Below are 15945 nucleotides of genomic sequence, written 5' to 3'. Positions count from 1 at the left end.
TTTGTAATTATTTTTCATATTTTAAGAATTTGTAATACTCAATATGTGTAAGGATAAAGAAATTGGGACACACCAACGAAGTAGAGCTACATGATTAATAGTCGAAGATAAAAACACTAAGTTTTTCCATGTGATCTCGATCGAATAGAAAGTTCATGATAATGAATTTGAAATCTCTAAGAGTATTGTTAAATTCTATAAAAATTTGTTTAAGGAGTCATTTAAGGTCAGATCTAAATTGAATGGTATAATTTTTTATTTAATTAGTACAATGCAAAAAAATATGTTGGAGGCTCGTTTTACGTTGGAGAAGGTTGAGGAGGTCATTAAGTGGTGTGGAAGTGATAAAATGTCAGGATGCGACGAATTTACTTTGCCTTTTTTTAAGAAGGCGTGACATTTCTTTAAGACTACAATTATGGAAGTAATTGATCATTTTTATCGATTTTCACCATTTGATAAGAGTTGAAACTCCACTTTGATATGTCTCATTCGTAAAACTCTAAGAACTATTGATGTAAAAAACTTTAGGCATACCGATCTCATTTTGTCTTTCTATAAGATTGTCGCAAAATGTTTGGCCAATAGGTTGCGGAGGATATTAGATACAATCATATCTAATAATCAGATGTCGTTCATCAAATATCGCCAAATCTATGATATCGTATTAATAGCTAATTAGTGCATTGACTTAGCTAATTCAAGATGTGAAAATGTGTTTTTGTCAAATTAGACATCGAAAAAACTTATTAACATGTCAATTGGAAATTTTTGTTTGATGCAATGGAGAAAATGAGAATGGGTGCGAAATTAATTGGTTGGATTAGATTTTGCCTCTCAACGGTTAAGTTTTCTGTCATTGTTAATGAGAGTTCTTAGGAATTTTTAGAGAGTTCTAGAGAGATCAGACAGGGTGATTCACTCTCTCTTTTTTGTTCGTCATTGTTATGGAAGCTCTCTAAAAAATGTTAGTTTTATAAAAAATACTCGGGACTAATCTGTGGAGTGAGTTGTGGGTCAAGAAGATATCATTTTGTCATATCATATTTTTTTTTGCCAATGACACGCTCTACATGGTTCAGGCTACCTATAAGAATTTTAAACATCTTCGAGATACTTTATGATTATTCGATGCATGTTTCAATCTTCGAGTTATTCTTAATAAGTCAATTATTTTTTTCTCAAATTTTGTTTCGAATATAAGAAGAATGATATTGACATATGTGTTGGGATTTAGAATTGGTGCTCTTTCGTCAACATATTTTGGTATGTCATTGGGTGCTAAATTACAATTCAATGTCTCTTAGGACCTGATTATCACTAAAATTGAATGTAATTGTCCTGATGAAAAAGTAAAATAATCTTGAAAGATGTCGACTAATCCTCATTAAGGATGTATTGTTATTTATGCCTACATATATGATGACGTTATTTATTCTCCCTAAGAGTGTGTCGATGAAAATGGAGAGAGTAATGTGTAAATTTCTATGGGAATCTTCTAACTCATCGTTTTGTCATCTAGTTAGTTGGGATAAGGTTAAATATTGTAAAGATCAAGGAGGTCGAAATATTCGAGATCTTATTTTCTTTTATTAAAGTTCTTATATCAAAATGGTGTAATAGATTTACAACGGAGTCGAATAGTTTTTGGGCATCGATAGTCAGATATAAATATGGTCATTATTGGTCTAGTTGGTTCACCAAAATGTATAATTATCCAGCGGGGTGTAGTATTTGGTGGAGAATTTATTCTATGTGAGAAAGTTTTTGTGAATAGTCTAGATTCATTGTGGGGGATGATTCTTCGATCAGTTTTTGGGACAACATTTGATTTAGTGTCAAAAGTTTAGCTACGTCGTATCATTGACTTGCTTCAATTGCTATATGTAAAAATGTCACAATTAATGACATATTTAATCATCGATCTAATTGTTTCGCTAGCCGAATTAGATATAAAAGGAGATTAAACATTATGAAGAATTCGTCTCATAATAGCGTTTTATTTTTTGTAGGACGCAATCAAGTGTCCCCGTCTGAACAAGACGTTATGCGTTGACAAGATATTGATAGTTTCCATGTGTGACATTGCTATAAGTTGTTCGCTAAGATGATTCCATATATTTTTTATTGAGAAAAATTTTGGGAGTTAAAGATTTCATCCAAGATCTCGTATTTTGGATAGAGCGTTATTCACGGTGGAATTCTTACGGATGATATGTGCATAAAAAAATGTTGTATTATGGCTAGTCGTATGTGTAACGAAGAGGTTGAATTGGTAATTCACTTACTTTTGTATTGTCGAATGGTGGCTAGTATTTGAAGTCTTTTGTGGTGTATTACCGGGATTCATTGGGTGATGCCCGAGTTTTTGGGTAGTTGTTGAAAAAGTTTGGATTGATGCGACTAATATGACAGGCCTACATGATTGAGTTATCATCCAAATTATTTTTTGTGGACTATCTGGTTTGAGAGAAATCGTCGAACATTCAATGATCGTAGTCGTCCGATGTGTATCATTCATAATATTATTTTTATGACGCTTTCTAAGATTCGTTCATCGAGCTAGTAGAGTCTGTCGGGGAGTTAATTGTTCTTCTCGAGAATTTATGAGCTCGATAACTTATTGAGTACCATTTTTTTGTTTTCTATTTTTTATTTTCATTTCATGTTTTGTCGTTCTGTTTAAACGGTTTTTTCATTTTTAATAAATGAACCTTTTTAAAAAATAATGAGTTATTTGATTTGATATTTCATATAGAGACTCTATTTTCTTCACATGATTTATACGAGTTTCTTATTATTTCATTTATATAATATATAAATATATATATATGAGAAATAATTGAGACAACGAATGACAGACATCAAATCGGATGTGGAATGTCACGTCGAGTGGAGTGGGAGAGAACAATATTTGTTGAAATATATATTGTTTAATAGGACTATGTAAAGCGAAACATTGATTAATGTAAAACATTTTACACATTCATGTAAAGTATTCACATTTTCATTTGAAGTAGTTCACTCTATTACGAATGATTTGCTTTTAGATAAAAAAAAAATTGTTATAATCATTTAGAAGGTTTGTTAATACGATTTTTTAATGTTTAAAAATTGAAATTTATAAAGAGAGTCATATAAAATGATGAGAAATGATATTCTCAACGACAAGTTAGCGAAAAAAGGCCACGAATCCTACGTGGTCTTGCCAGCTAGGAGAGAGAAAAAAATAAAAATAAAAATAAAATTGAAACTTTCTATTTCCCCCAAAAAACCAAAATCCTATTTTTTCTCTCTCTTTTGTTTCATTCTCTCTCTTTCTCTTTTGTTTCATTTTTCCTAAACCCACCGGCGATTCTCTTCTTTCATTTTTACCGACTTCTCTTCCGATCGATCGAAATGGTAAGACTTCTTCCGTTTATGAAACGTTTCATTTTTTCCCAAAACCAAAACCCCCACGACAATCTCTCTCTTTATTTTTCGTTTCAATTTCCCAAAACCCAACCCACTGTCGATCTTACTGAAACGTTTCATCGACTTCTTCTCTTCCGATCGATTGAAATAGAAAGTCTTTTTTCTTTCTTTCGTTTATCTTCCGTTCGAAATGATTGTCATATCAATATTTATGTTTAACGTTTATGGTTTAGCTGCTGAATCGATTTAAATTAGGGTTGTAAAAGATCTGGATCTTCATACATGACCTACAAATCAAATTAACATTACAATAAGATTATTGGTTTAAAAAAAATAAAATAGCCATAAAAGATCGTATAGAAACCATTTCGGAGTCTGAAATCACCCTAAAATGGTGATTTCGGGATAAGAAATGCTGGTTTTAGGACTAGAAATGCTAGTTTCGGGACCAGAAAAGCTGGTTTCGGAACTAGAAAAGCTGGTTTTGGAACCAGAAAAGCTGGTTTCGGGACCCGAAACAGTCAAATTTTTTTTTTTCCAAAATGAGTGGTTTCGGGACAATTTTTTTGAATCCGAAACATTATAATGAATCTTAGAAAATAAAAAATAATTGAAGATAATGCTGTTATACTAGAAATTTACATAATTAAAAATTTATTTACAATGTTATAATTTGTCCTTTATATCACATTTAAAATACAACCTACAATTTGAGAGATCTCAAATAATCTCATTTCTTCATTAACTTGATCAATAAGAATATATTGATCTTCATACATGACCTATAAATCAAATTAATATTACGGTAAGATTATTGATTTAAAAAAAAATAGCCATAAAAGATCGTATAGAAACCATTTCGGAGTCTGAAATCACCCTAAAATGGTGATTTCGGGACAAGAAATGCTGGTTTTGGGACTAGAAATGCTAGTTTCGGGACCAGAAAAGCTGGTTTCGAGACCCGAAATGAGTAGTTTCGGGACCCGAAACGGCCAAATTTTTTATTTTTCCAAAATGAGTGGTTTCGGGACTAGAAATGACTTTTTTTACAACCCTAATTGAAATTAGTTCTGCAACTAAACCCATAACAATAGCCAAACATTATATAATCATACTTTCGGGTCCCGAAATCACATTTTTGGGACCCATAACAGCCAAACATTATATAATCATACTTTCGGGTCTATAAACCATCCATTTCCGGACACATAATGCAACAAATACACAATAATCATAGTTTTCTATCGTTAAAATCATTAAAATCCCTAACCCTAACCGCAAAAACCTAAACGATCTTCAAATCATCAAAATGATCTACGATTCTAAAAGAGAAGATGTTATTTACCTTATCCTTGGAGATCTGGGAGATCTTGAAGTCTTGTATGGAGATGTACCTGGACCACCAGCCTGAAAAAATAGTATGAAGTGAACACGAAGACAGACAATGAAGTGAACATACACGAAGGAGTTCTCTTACCATTTTCGATCGAAAGAAGATGAAGAAAGTAGAAGAAGTCGGGGATGCCGAAGAGAAAAATCGCCAAAGAAGAAATCGGGGTTCGCCGGAAGTGATAAATGAAAAGAAGAAAGAGAGGAAAGAAGAAAGAGGGGAAACTGAAATATTTATTTATTTATTTTTTTTTTTGCTTTTTCTCTCTTCTAGCTGGCAATTCGTGGCCTTACTCTCGCTAAAGAGTCGTTGTGTTTATCAAAACTCTAAAACGATTAACTACTTTATATAAAACAATTGTTACCTTCATTTGAAACACTTCACTCTCTTCATTTTATTTTTTATTTTCTCTTATGTGACATCAATCTCAAATTACAGAATTTAAAATTATTAGTAAATTAAATAAACAATTAGAAGTAGTAGTATGAATATGCATGGATTTTGTTTTTAAGATAAAAGTAGTATTATAAATATAATATATATATATATATATATATATATATATATATATATATATATATATATATATATATATATATATATATAACCAGTTTGCAACTTAATTAAAATAAATTGAATATTCAAATAAGAATAAAAATTCATGGATTTTGTTTTTAAGATAAAAGTAGTATTATAAATATATAATATATATATATATATATAACCAGTTTGAAGCTTAATTAAAATAAATTGAATATTCAAATAAGAATAAAATATTTTCACTATCTAAAATATATTAATAAAACTTACTACAAATACATACTAATTTTTTTAACTGAATTTTAGCATAAAAATATATGTAAATATATAAATATATGCATACATAAAATATAATTCAAAAATTATTTTATTTAAATTAATATTAAAATAAAATATTAAAAAATAAATATAATTTTTTTTGAATAAATTTACAAATATATATTTTATTTTCTTGTTAAAATAACATCACATGTATTTTTAATCCTCTTTATATAAATTTATGTAAATGAATGTCTCAGTTTGGGAGAATCTAAATAACTGGACTATTATCAATTTGTAGTATTATTGCAATCTAAGCATTGTCATATAGGGTAATTGCTTAGTAATTAATAAAAAAAAAAGAATTTGTTAAGTTAAAATATTATATATATATATATATATTATTTAAAAAAAATAAAAATAATAAAAATGACATAACCCTCAACCTGGATAGTTTGTAGGAATAGTATCATGTCAAAAATTAACTCATATTTTTCATTAATTTCAATAAATATGAATTTTTTTTATAAAGTGACTAATACATTATATATATTTTTAGGTGAAAAATATTTTGAAATTTTAAACTGGATAAATTTGACATTTAATTAGGTTTAAAATAAAACATTTTTCAAATAAACTTTACTTTTTCTATTTTCTTTCACACACATTTACACACTCTTTTCTATCTCTCTCACAAATATCCACACGTTTTTTTTTCTCTATCACAATCCGACACACTTTTCTTCTCTCTCACACACATACACATCATATCCGCCAACCAGAGTTTGTCACGTGGCACTGTGAATTTAGAGACCATTTTAGTTGCACTTTTTCCCGACGCTTATTTCCTAGCCATTTATCGAATTTTTATGTAATTTATCAACTATTTTATTATTATTAAAAAAAAATCATAGCTATGCTAATAAAAGACTAAGATTTAATAATTACTGATTATGAATACAAATAAAAACTTAAACTTCTTTGTTTGAGAACTTTCATTTATTAATTTGATGGTGAAACTTTAAAAATATTTTTTTTTAGAATTACAACAATTTTTACTAAATATATACGCGGATTGATTTGATGAAATATGATAATGATATTGAAACATGTTTAATATTTGTCTCATTTGAAATATTATTTTCGAATAAATGATTTTAGAAAAAATTTGAATGAGCAAAAATGATAGATAATGACGTGATTATTTAATTTAATTGGATAAAAAAATATAGTTCAATCTTTTGAATAATATTTGTTTTATTTAAAAATAAAGAAACAATTTAGAGAAAAAATTTAGAAAAAAAATAGCAAGAATGACCCAGCGCAATTTAATTAGTTTAAAAAAATAATAAATTTTTTCTATCTATTATCTCTATATTTTTATTTTTTTTTGGTCAATACTTTAATATTATTGTGATGTCACATCATTTCTTTTTTATTTCATTCCAATTTTTATTTTTAATATCTAGGTATGATTTAAATAAAATAATGTTTGTAATTTTTTTTATAATTATGTATATATTAATAATTTATTATTTAAAATCTAAATTTATTTTATCACTATAATAGAATTAAAATAATATTTTAAAATCCACTTAAAAATAACTATATAATAAATTATACCTCAAAACAAACAAATAAAAAAAAACTCATAAAGAAAGAGAAATAATCTGAATCAAACTAACCATAATAAAGAGGTCGGCGGAAATCTAAAGTTTCTTCGGCTGGTCGTCTATCGGTCTGAATTTGATAAACCGACTCGTCGGACTCCGGCGCCGGCAGCAGATACACTTCTTCTTCTTCTTTGCCTTTTCAGTTTCGTTTCCCCGTCTTCCCTGTTTCTCTTTATCTCAAACCAAACTTCCCCTGAACGATTCGAGGTATTTTACGGCGGACGGTTTTTTCAAACAGAGTAGAGAAGAGAAAATGATGCTTGCGCGTGGTCGTACTTATGTTATGTCCTCTCACAATGTCTCCATTGGCGCCGCCGCCACCCGTCGCTTGAACTCCGACATCTGCGTCCGAATTGGCGTTCCAAGTGGGCACAGTTTCCTTCACAATTATTGGAGTAGTAGTTCTAGGAAGACTCCTTCTTTCTTCAAGCATTTGAATGGGTTTCTGTCTGATCCCACTTCCCGGCCTTCAAATCTACCTGTAAGAAGACATTTCTCTCAATGTGTTTTGCTTAGTTAAGGATTTATGGATTAATATGCTTATTGAAATTGTAGAACAGGGATTTTTCTGTGTCGAATGGTCTTTCAAGGTTCTCTACATCAGCTGGAAATGATGTATCTGGTAATCAGAAGAGTAGTAATCTAGTGAAGAAGATTTCTGAAGAGAATATCCCTAACACGAAAATCCTTGCTACTCTAGCTAAATGTCTTTGGATGAAAGATAACCCTGAATTTCGTTTAAGGGTGTTTGCTGCATTGGGCTTATTGGTTGGAGCCAAGGTGGGTGATAAGTCTAATCTATTAGTCTAGCTTTGTTGACCTTTTTTCTCTTATAATTGATCAGGTTAAGTTAACTTGTAGTCAGTGAATGTATGTTCTTCAGGTTTTGAATGTTCAAGTACCCTTCCTCTTTAAGCTAGCTGTTGATGGGTTAACTACTGCAACTGGAAATGCTAGTTCACTTGCTGCATTCACAACTGAAAATTCAACCATTTTGGCTCTCTTTGCAAGTCCTGTTGCAGTATTAGTTGGTTATGGTGTGGCTCGGGCAGGAGCATCTGCTTTTAATGGTACTTAAGTTTAAAAATATGTCATTTTTCTACTTGTGTTATTTGAATTAAGACAAATCCTATTTTGAAGTAAGTTAAGTTCAAAGTTTCACCCATCTTTTAGCATTTGTTTGATTAGGAGCTTGTCTAATGTAAGTTTTTTTCTTTGAAATAAACTTATCTTTTCGCAAAAAAAAGTTATGATGAAAAAGTGGATTATTTGGATTAAATGACTAGGTATTTTATTTAAAATGTTATAAAAATTAAAGTAGGGTAATTTGGTTAACGATGGGATAAGGGGTAATTGCGAATAACCCTTCATTAAACATGGCCTGGGTGTATATTCTCTATAGCTGGTCTAATTTTTTTAACTTGATGTTGCAGAGTTACGAACTGCTGTGTTTTCAAAGGTGGCATTACGTACAATTCGGTCTGTTTCTCGGCGGGTATGATGCTTTTCCTTTTCCCAGATTCTTGGTAGGAGAATTTGGAGTGTTTGCATAAGTGAATGACCACTTTCTTGTCAATTATACTTCATTTTACAGTTTTTCATACATAGAAGTTGTTACATGCTTGTCTAGTTAAGTTGGAATGTCTCATAATCCTGTTTGAAGTGTGTGCTTATTAAGTTACTCCACATAATCATTGTTTGAAACACTTCCTTGCATTTGATTTTTTTGTGCAGATTTATGGAATATTTATCTGAAAAAGATTCAGATTTATGTCCATTAGTCCTTAACTTTTTTATTGTTGTAGCCTGTAGGTCACAAGTCAGTCCTAATATGTTGATTTGTTGCTAATTATGCCTTTTCAGGTCTTTTCACATTTGCATGAGCTTGATCTTCGCTACCATCTTAGGTATGGTCTGGTCTAGATTTATTGACTCTTAAGAATGCAAACCAGTCCATTTCACTCTTTGCGTAGTAAAATTTAGACCATTTCAGATGGAGAAAGTTTAACAAAGACATGTCGATGATGCTTCCTGCATTAAAACATGAACTAAGCAATCATCCTTTTCATGTTTTTTTTTTCAAAAAATATTTCTGATGTTATTAATCATGAAACGGGCAAAATAATAATAGTCTTGCCATCCTTATCAGATACTGAATCATCGATCCCTTATGGATAACCTTATAAATAGTCCTTATGGATAACTTTATAAGGAATATTTGGTTATACCATACATGTTTCTTTTGCTATTTTGGTTTGGAAACAAAATTGTTCAAACCTATGCATCCTACATGCCAAGATGCTTGTAACTGTAGTAGATATATTGTCTTGTAAAAATGTAAAAGGTGAATCCTTGCAAAACAATAGTGTAGATATTTTGGCATGCATTTATTTTTTCCATCTGGATCATGATCCAGAGAAATAAAAAATCACAATGATGTAGAAAATAATTTGTAACCTGATGCAGAAAAAATAAATCTATACAAAAAAATATAACATTGTAATCTGTAACATGATCCAAACAATAATTTTTATGCCAAAAATCTAGATCATGATAAAAAAAATCTTATACCAAACGAAAAAATCATTTTCATTTTTAACTTTGGTGATTTTCTAATATGGTTGTGATTGTGACATAATACTAGTTTCCAAATAGGCGCAGCCTGCATTTTTGCTATTATATAAGCTACCCTGTGCTTGTGAGAACTTACTTGAGCACCATAGATTTGCTTATTTGCTATTCTTTTTTGCAGTCGAGAAACAGGGGGTTTGAACAGAATTATTGATCGTGGCAGTCGTGCAATAAACTTTATCATTTCCGCCATGGTTTTCAATGTTGTACCTACCATTTTGGAGGTATGATCTTGTAGCCTTGATTTTTATTGGAATGATGGATGAGCCATACTGAAGTGTTAAACTTATATAATTTAATTGGTCTAGTATCTCTTTATAGTTCATTTTCATGTTTTTTTATTCCTTATTAATTTCTTAGTTATCTTTCTTTTCCTTCAGTTTCTCTTCATCAGTTTGATTTTTATGGATTTAACCTGTACCCCTCCAGATATCTATGGTATCAGGTATATTGGCATACAATTTTGGAGCCCCGTTTGCTTGGATCACATCGCTTTCTGTTGCTGCTTATGTAGCTTTCACATTAACTGTGACACAGGTCCTTGTCTCTTCTTAATATTCATTATTCAGAATTCAGCACTTAATTTTTAGTTTTATCAAACACACCCTAAATTTATTACCCTCTTTAGCTGATGTCTTGGGAGGAATTTTGATATCTTAATAAATAAAATCACTTATGCTTCTTCTGCAGTGGAGAACAAAGTTCAGGAAGGCTATGAATAAAGCAGATAATGATGCCAATACAAGGGCTATTGACTCACTTATCAATTATGAGGTAAGTTTAAATGTGTAGCAGAAAGCTTTGGATTTAAATAACTTGTTATCTTGTTTGTCATTGTCTACATGATCTTCTTTCACGTGTTTGTTTCCATTGTCCAGACAGTCAAATACTTCAATAATGAAACCTATGAAGCTGAAAAATATGACGAGTTATTGAAGAGTAAGTTGCTGTTAATTGTAGTTATATGATGAATGCACTTGTCGTCTTCTCTTTTTAATTTGTGCTTGAAAGGACCTATTTCTCTTTTTTCTCAGTTATTTACTTTAAAAATAGAGAACTTTGATCAATTTACTGGAGGAACACTTTTTCTTTTTCAGATTATGAAGATGCTGCCTTGAAAACGCAAAGGAGCCTTGCTTTCTTGAACTTGGGCCAAAATGTGATATTCAGCACTGCTCTATCAACTGCTATGGTGTTGTGTTCAAATGGGATTATGAGTGGCCAAATGACAGTTGGTGATTTGGTAATATTCATGCTCTTTGAATATGAATGAACCATTCTCTTTTTTGGAAACTAATGTGGTTCATGTTGGTTGTATTCCCAGGTTATGGTGAATGGGCTTCTTTTTCAGTTGTCTCTTCCATTAAACTTCCTTGGTAGTGTTTACCGTGAAACAGTGCAGAGTCTTATTGACTTGAAGTCCATGTTTCAGTTACTTGAGGTTTTTAGAACTCACTTGGTTTAGTTTTTGCTTTCTAAAATATGAAAATATGGATTATTTTGAGTTTGGCACTTGAGATATTAATATCTTCTTGCTCATTCAGATAGTATGCCTGCAAATTACTTTCTGATGGAGTGACACCTTATGCAGGAAAAAGCTGACATTAAGGATGCAGTTGATGCAAAGCCTCTGGAGTTCAAGGGGGGTAGCATTCAATTTGAGAATGTTCACTTCGGGTAATTGTTTCTCTTTATTGCATTTTAAAGAGAATTAGAAACAAAGTCTTATTCAACATTAGTTTGAAAGAATATTTGAGCGTTGCAATCCTTTTTCATTTCCCTGAGGTTGCATTTCGGTTGCTTGAATTTACTTTTGAAGTTATTTAGTTGTCTTGTAGTTGATATCTGTCTTTATTTTCTTTCTTCTATCAAATAAAGGAGCCTATTCGAAAAATAGTATTTTGTCTTGTGAATTTGTTTTTGGTATAAGATTATCTTTTAGATCATCATCAATAGTGTGACTTTTTGTTGCGTCATTTGGTATAAAAATTATTTCAGGTCTTTCTAGACCGTGATCCAAATTAGTGTAACTTTTTGGTCCGTTAGAGAGTTTTTCTTGATAATGTTTAAATTGTTTTTGGGTGCTGATCAGATTAATTTTTTCAGTTTTTCAGATCATAATCAACATGAAAAAATTTGATACCAAAACACCTGTTAACGTTCTTACTGAAGTGGGAGACCATGGTTGTCGGTGTCGTGTTAGTTTCCTCCAGGAATAAACCCTAGTTTTCAAAAAGAATATATATACTGTTTTATATTTTGTTAATGGAATAGTTTGTGATATTCTTTTTGTTATGTACCCAAGTTTGAATTGATATTATTTTGCATGTTTCCATTGATGTCCTGCTTTAATCCTTTCTGCATTTTTTTAAAAATGATTCATATTCTTGATTGTTATTGGTTCAGTTATCTTCCAGAAAGAAAGATTCTAGATGGAGTATCATTTTCTGTACAAGCTGGAAAGAGCGTGGCTATTGTAGGAACTAGTGGCAGTGGTAATTGATACTTCATGTACTCCTTGATCCAGAATTTATTTCAACTTCGAACTAAAGAAAGAGACTTACTTTGTAATCAATAAATTGAATTCCTTTGCAGGCAAGTCTACCATTCTAAGATTGATTTTCAGATTTTTTGACACTGATTCTGGAAATGTAAGCTCCTCTACTGCTCTCTTAACGTGAGGTCTTTGAATTTTTTCCTATATTTGTAGTGGCTAAATCCTTCCCCTTCTCCATAGAGCGAGGGATACCTAGCAATTAAGATTCATAAAATGAGTTTTGAGAGTCACCACTTAATTTTATTTTTGAATTCTAAACTAAGAAATGGTTTTGGGAACTAATGATTCCAATGGAATTTAAAGTCTGTTACGATAATCAAGGGCTTGTTTGATGTGGGTTATTATCCAAATAATCCAACATCTCATCAATCCATCAATTTTTCTATCAAAATCATACAAATCATCATGTAAAATACTAAAATATCGTAATTTTCTAACTTTGTAACATTTAAAAATAAAAATTAAGCACCAAGGATATTTTAGTCTTGTAACCTAATTAATCCAAATAATCTACTTTCTCATCAAGCAAGATTATTTCAAATAACCTCACATCAAAAAAGCCCTAAAAGATCCAGATAAGTGGTTTGTTACTATTTGGTGGGGATTTGGAGTCCCTACTTTTGGGATAGCATAGATGGAATTGTTACTTGTTGTCTTTCCTAGATCTGTAAGCAAACAAAATAAATCTCTTTTCATGCCATTGTTGATTTCAATTTGACAGATAAGAATAGATGGTCAAGATATAAGAAATGTAACTCTGGAATCCCTTCGAAGATCCATAGGTGTTGTTCCACAAGACACTGTAAGCTCTTCCACAGTTTCATCCTATCCCATTTTTTTTTTCTTCTTGAAGAAGCAAAATCTATTGAATACTAAATGATTGATTTTTTGAAAATGTAGGTTCTCTTCAATGATACTATATTCCATAATATCCAGTACGGTTGTCTTTCATCAACAGCAGAAGAGGTTGGTTTAACACTTTCTCTTCTGGAAAGCCTCATTTGAAAACAATTGTAATTTATGTATATGAAAGTATTTCCATTTCCATTTATGGCTTTCTCAAATTTCAGGTGTATGATGCTGCTCGACATGCAGCAATTCACGACACTATCATGAATTTTCCAAACAAGTACTCAACTGTGGTAGGAGAACGTGGTCTGAAGGTGAGATTACTGCGTTTAATTAGTTGTTATTTCTCCAATAAAACCAGAGTTGTGAATAAAATTCACATTGAATATTTTATTTGTTGAAGTTAAGTGGAGGTGAGAAGCAAAGGGTGGCTCTAGCTCGGGCTTTCCTGAAAGCTCCTCCGGTTCTGTAAGTTGTATTTTTTTCAACACCTCTCTTCCAAACAGCATGATAGAAAGCTTCATTTTATTCTGATTTATTGATGCAGACTTTGCGATGAAGCAACAAGTGCTCTTGACAGCACGACCGAGGGAGAAATATTGAATGCATTGAAATCTCTTGCGATTAATAGAACTTCAATCTTTATAGCTCATAGGCTCACAACAGCAATGCAGTGTGACGAGGCAAGTGTTCTTTGTTAGCGTTTGGCGGTTACAAAAGTGTTTTTGTTTAAATTTTGGCGGTTTGTGTGATTATTGCAGATAATAGTTTTGGAGAATGGGAAGGTAGTAGAACAAGGGTCACATGATGCTCTGTTATTGAAGGCAGGAGGGAGATATGCTCAACTATGGGGGCAACAAAATAACAGTGTTGATGAGCTTGATGCAGATATCAAATTGGAAGCTTGAAATTAATATATTTATCCTTCAAAATATAATATAAAGTTTTGCTATATATAATGTTTTAAATTATTTAAGTGCACTTTTTGGACATTAACATTCCATTTTTTTTATAAATGTTTGAACAGTTTCATTAATCTATTTCTTTTTTTCAAATAGTCTGGGTTCTACTATTAGTCTTCGTACAAAAAATAATTTAAAAAATACTTATTTAGTTGATTTTGAAATTATAATTTATTTTAGTGTTATTTATTTAAAGTAATTTATATAAATTTAATAAAAAAAAATTAAATTTCTTTTTACAAGTTTAAAAATAACCAACTAATTTGACTTGTTTAAATTTATTTAAATTAGATGAATTGTTAAATTGAGGTGCATTGTAGGAGGTATTTCTTTTAAATTTCACCGTTTTATTATAAAACGAGTTTTTATTTATAATAATTTTTTAACCCGTTAATTTATTATTTATTTGATATTATTTATATATAAAAAATATGAGTTAATAATTTAATGGCATATCACTCTATATATATCAAAAATATATATATATATATATATATATTTATATATTGATATATATTTATATATATTGATATATATATTTTAGAAATAGAACATGATGATATGAAGTAGTTATTTGCGTGATTTTGATATTCACTTTTGTTTTTGTTTGTTTTTCTGTCTCTACCAATGATTTTAATATCTTTTATTTCGCGATTCTTCAATCATTCTCTCTCGTCGTTCATTCATAGCTTGTCCCAACAGTTTAACTCTTATAATTCATTATTCTTCAACTAATTTAAAGTTTTCAACATTGATTATAATTGATTATAATGTGCTGGAGATTGTACAACTTTTTATGAGTTATCTAGCTAGGTGTTACTATTTACATTTAGATTGTACCTTGATGATGCACTGAACATGTTTCTTGTGTTCCTCGTCCTTCTCAGAAAGCCTCATCGAATCCAATTCAACTACTTATGCTTCTCATCGGACAACAATATCGAATCTCGCTTCTCGCGTTCCTCCTCCTCGGAAAACCTTATTGAATTCAACTGCTTGTGTTTCTCCTCAGATAACACTGTCAATTCTCGTTCATCGTGTTCCTTCTTCTTGAATAGTTTCATCGAGTCTAATTGCTCGTGTTTCTCCTCCTCCTCCTTGGACAATACTATCAAACTCAAATGCTAGTGTTACTCCTTATTCAAGTCAATTTACTATAAAATTCAGTATCGATAACAAAAATGTTGCAGGTTCAACCTTTTCGTCAAACATTTTAAAGCAGGTTCAACCTCTTTGTCAAACATTTTAAAGATTTGCATCACTCAATCAGGTCACGTAATCAAGTCAAATAGACTCATGGAAAACTTGTAATAACAAGTAACAAAATACAAAGAGATAGGCAAAAAAGAAATATATATATATATATATATATATATATATATATATATATATATATATTATTATTATTATGAAGAAACTAATGTTTCTGTCTTGAAAGCTACATTAACACTGAAATGTGTTTCTTTTTTATTTTGGCTTGTGTTTTAGTTAAACAAATTTGTTTAAGTTTTTTTTGTTTATGGATAATGATTATTGTTTATGATTTATATTTTGGTAAGTTTATGGATAATGATTTTTTTTATAATTTATGTTTCTAGTTTGTTTATGTATAATGGTTATAGATATTATTTGTTTATGGAGATATTAGTTATTTAAAAAATTAAGCCTTAA

The 15945-nt window shown here is 30.4% G+C and overlaps 1 protein-coding gene across 1 annotated transcript; it reads left to right on the top strand.

The window, feature by feature from the left end:
- Positions 1–7279: 7279 nt before the first annotated feature.
- Positions 7280–14351, top strand: LOC124911376 (ABC transporter B family member 25, mitochondrial-like). Its single transcript, XM_047451853.1, has 20 exons — positions 7280–7756; positions 7831–8055; positions 8159–8345; positions 8709–8770; positions 9139–9182; positions 10028–10130; positions 10336–10443; positions 10597–10680; positions 10785–10845; positions 11004–11149; positions 11231–11347; positions 11498–11583; positions 12313–12401; positions 12502–12557; positions 13185–13265; positions 13364–13429; positions 13534–13626; positions 13716–13780; positions 13860–13995; positions 14074–14351. The coding sequence occupies exons 1-20, from the start codon at positions 7529–7531 to the stop codon at positions 14218–14220; spliced, it is 2184 nt and encodes a 727-aa protein (XP_047307809.1). The 5' UTR covers positions 7280–7528; the 3' UTR covers positions 14221–14351.
- The last annotated feature ends 1594 nt before the right edge of the window (positions 14352–15945 follow it).

This window comes from Impatiens glandulifera, chromosome 8, assembly GCF_907164915.1.
Source record: "Impatiens glandulifera chromosome 8, dImpGla2.1, whole genome shotgun sequence".
Classification (NCBI taxonomy): domain Eukaryota; kingdom Viridiplantae; phylum Streptophyta; class Magnoliopsida; order Ericales; family Balsaminaceae; genus Impatiens; species Impatiens glandulifera.
The sequence above is the reverse complement of the archived record's forward strand: the minus strand, read 5'-3'. Positions and strand labels throughout refer to the sequence as shown.

Coding starts and splice junctions, on each gene's coding strand:
- LOC124911376 (XM_047451853.1), top strand. CDS start 7,529: ATGATGCTTGCGCGTGGTCGTACTTATGTTATGTCCTCTCACAATGTC. Junction 10,444..10,596: donor TCACATTAACTGTGACACAG/GTCCTTGTCTCT, acceptor CTTCTTCTGCAG/TGGAGAACAAAGTTCAGGAA. Junction 13,627..13,715: donor TAGGAGAACGTGGTCTGAAG/GTGAGATTACTG, acceptor TATTTGTTGAAG/TTAAGTGGAGGTGAGAAGCA.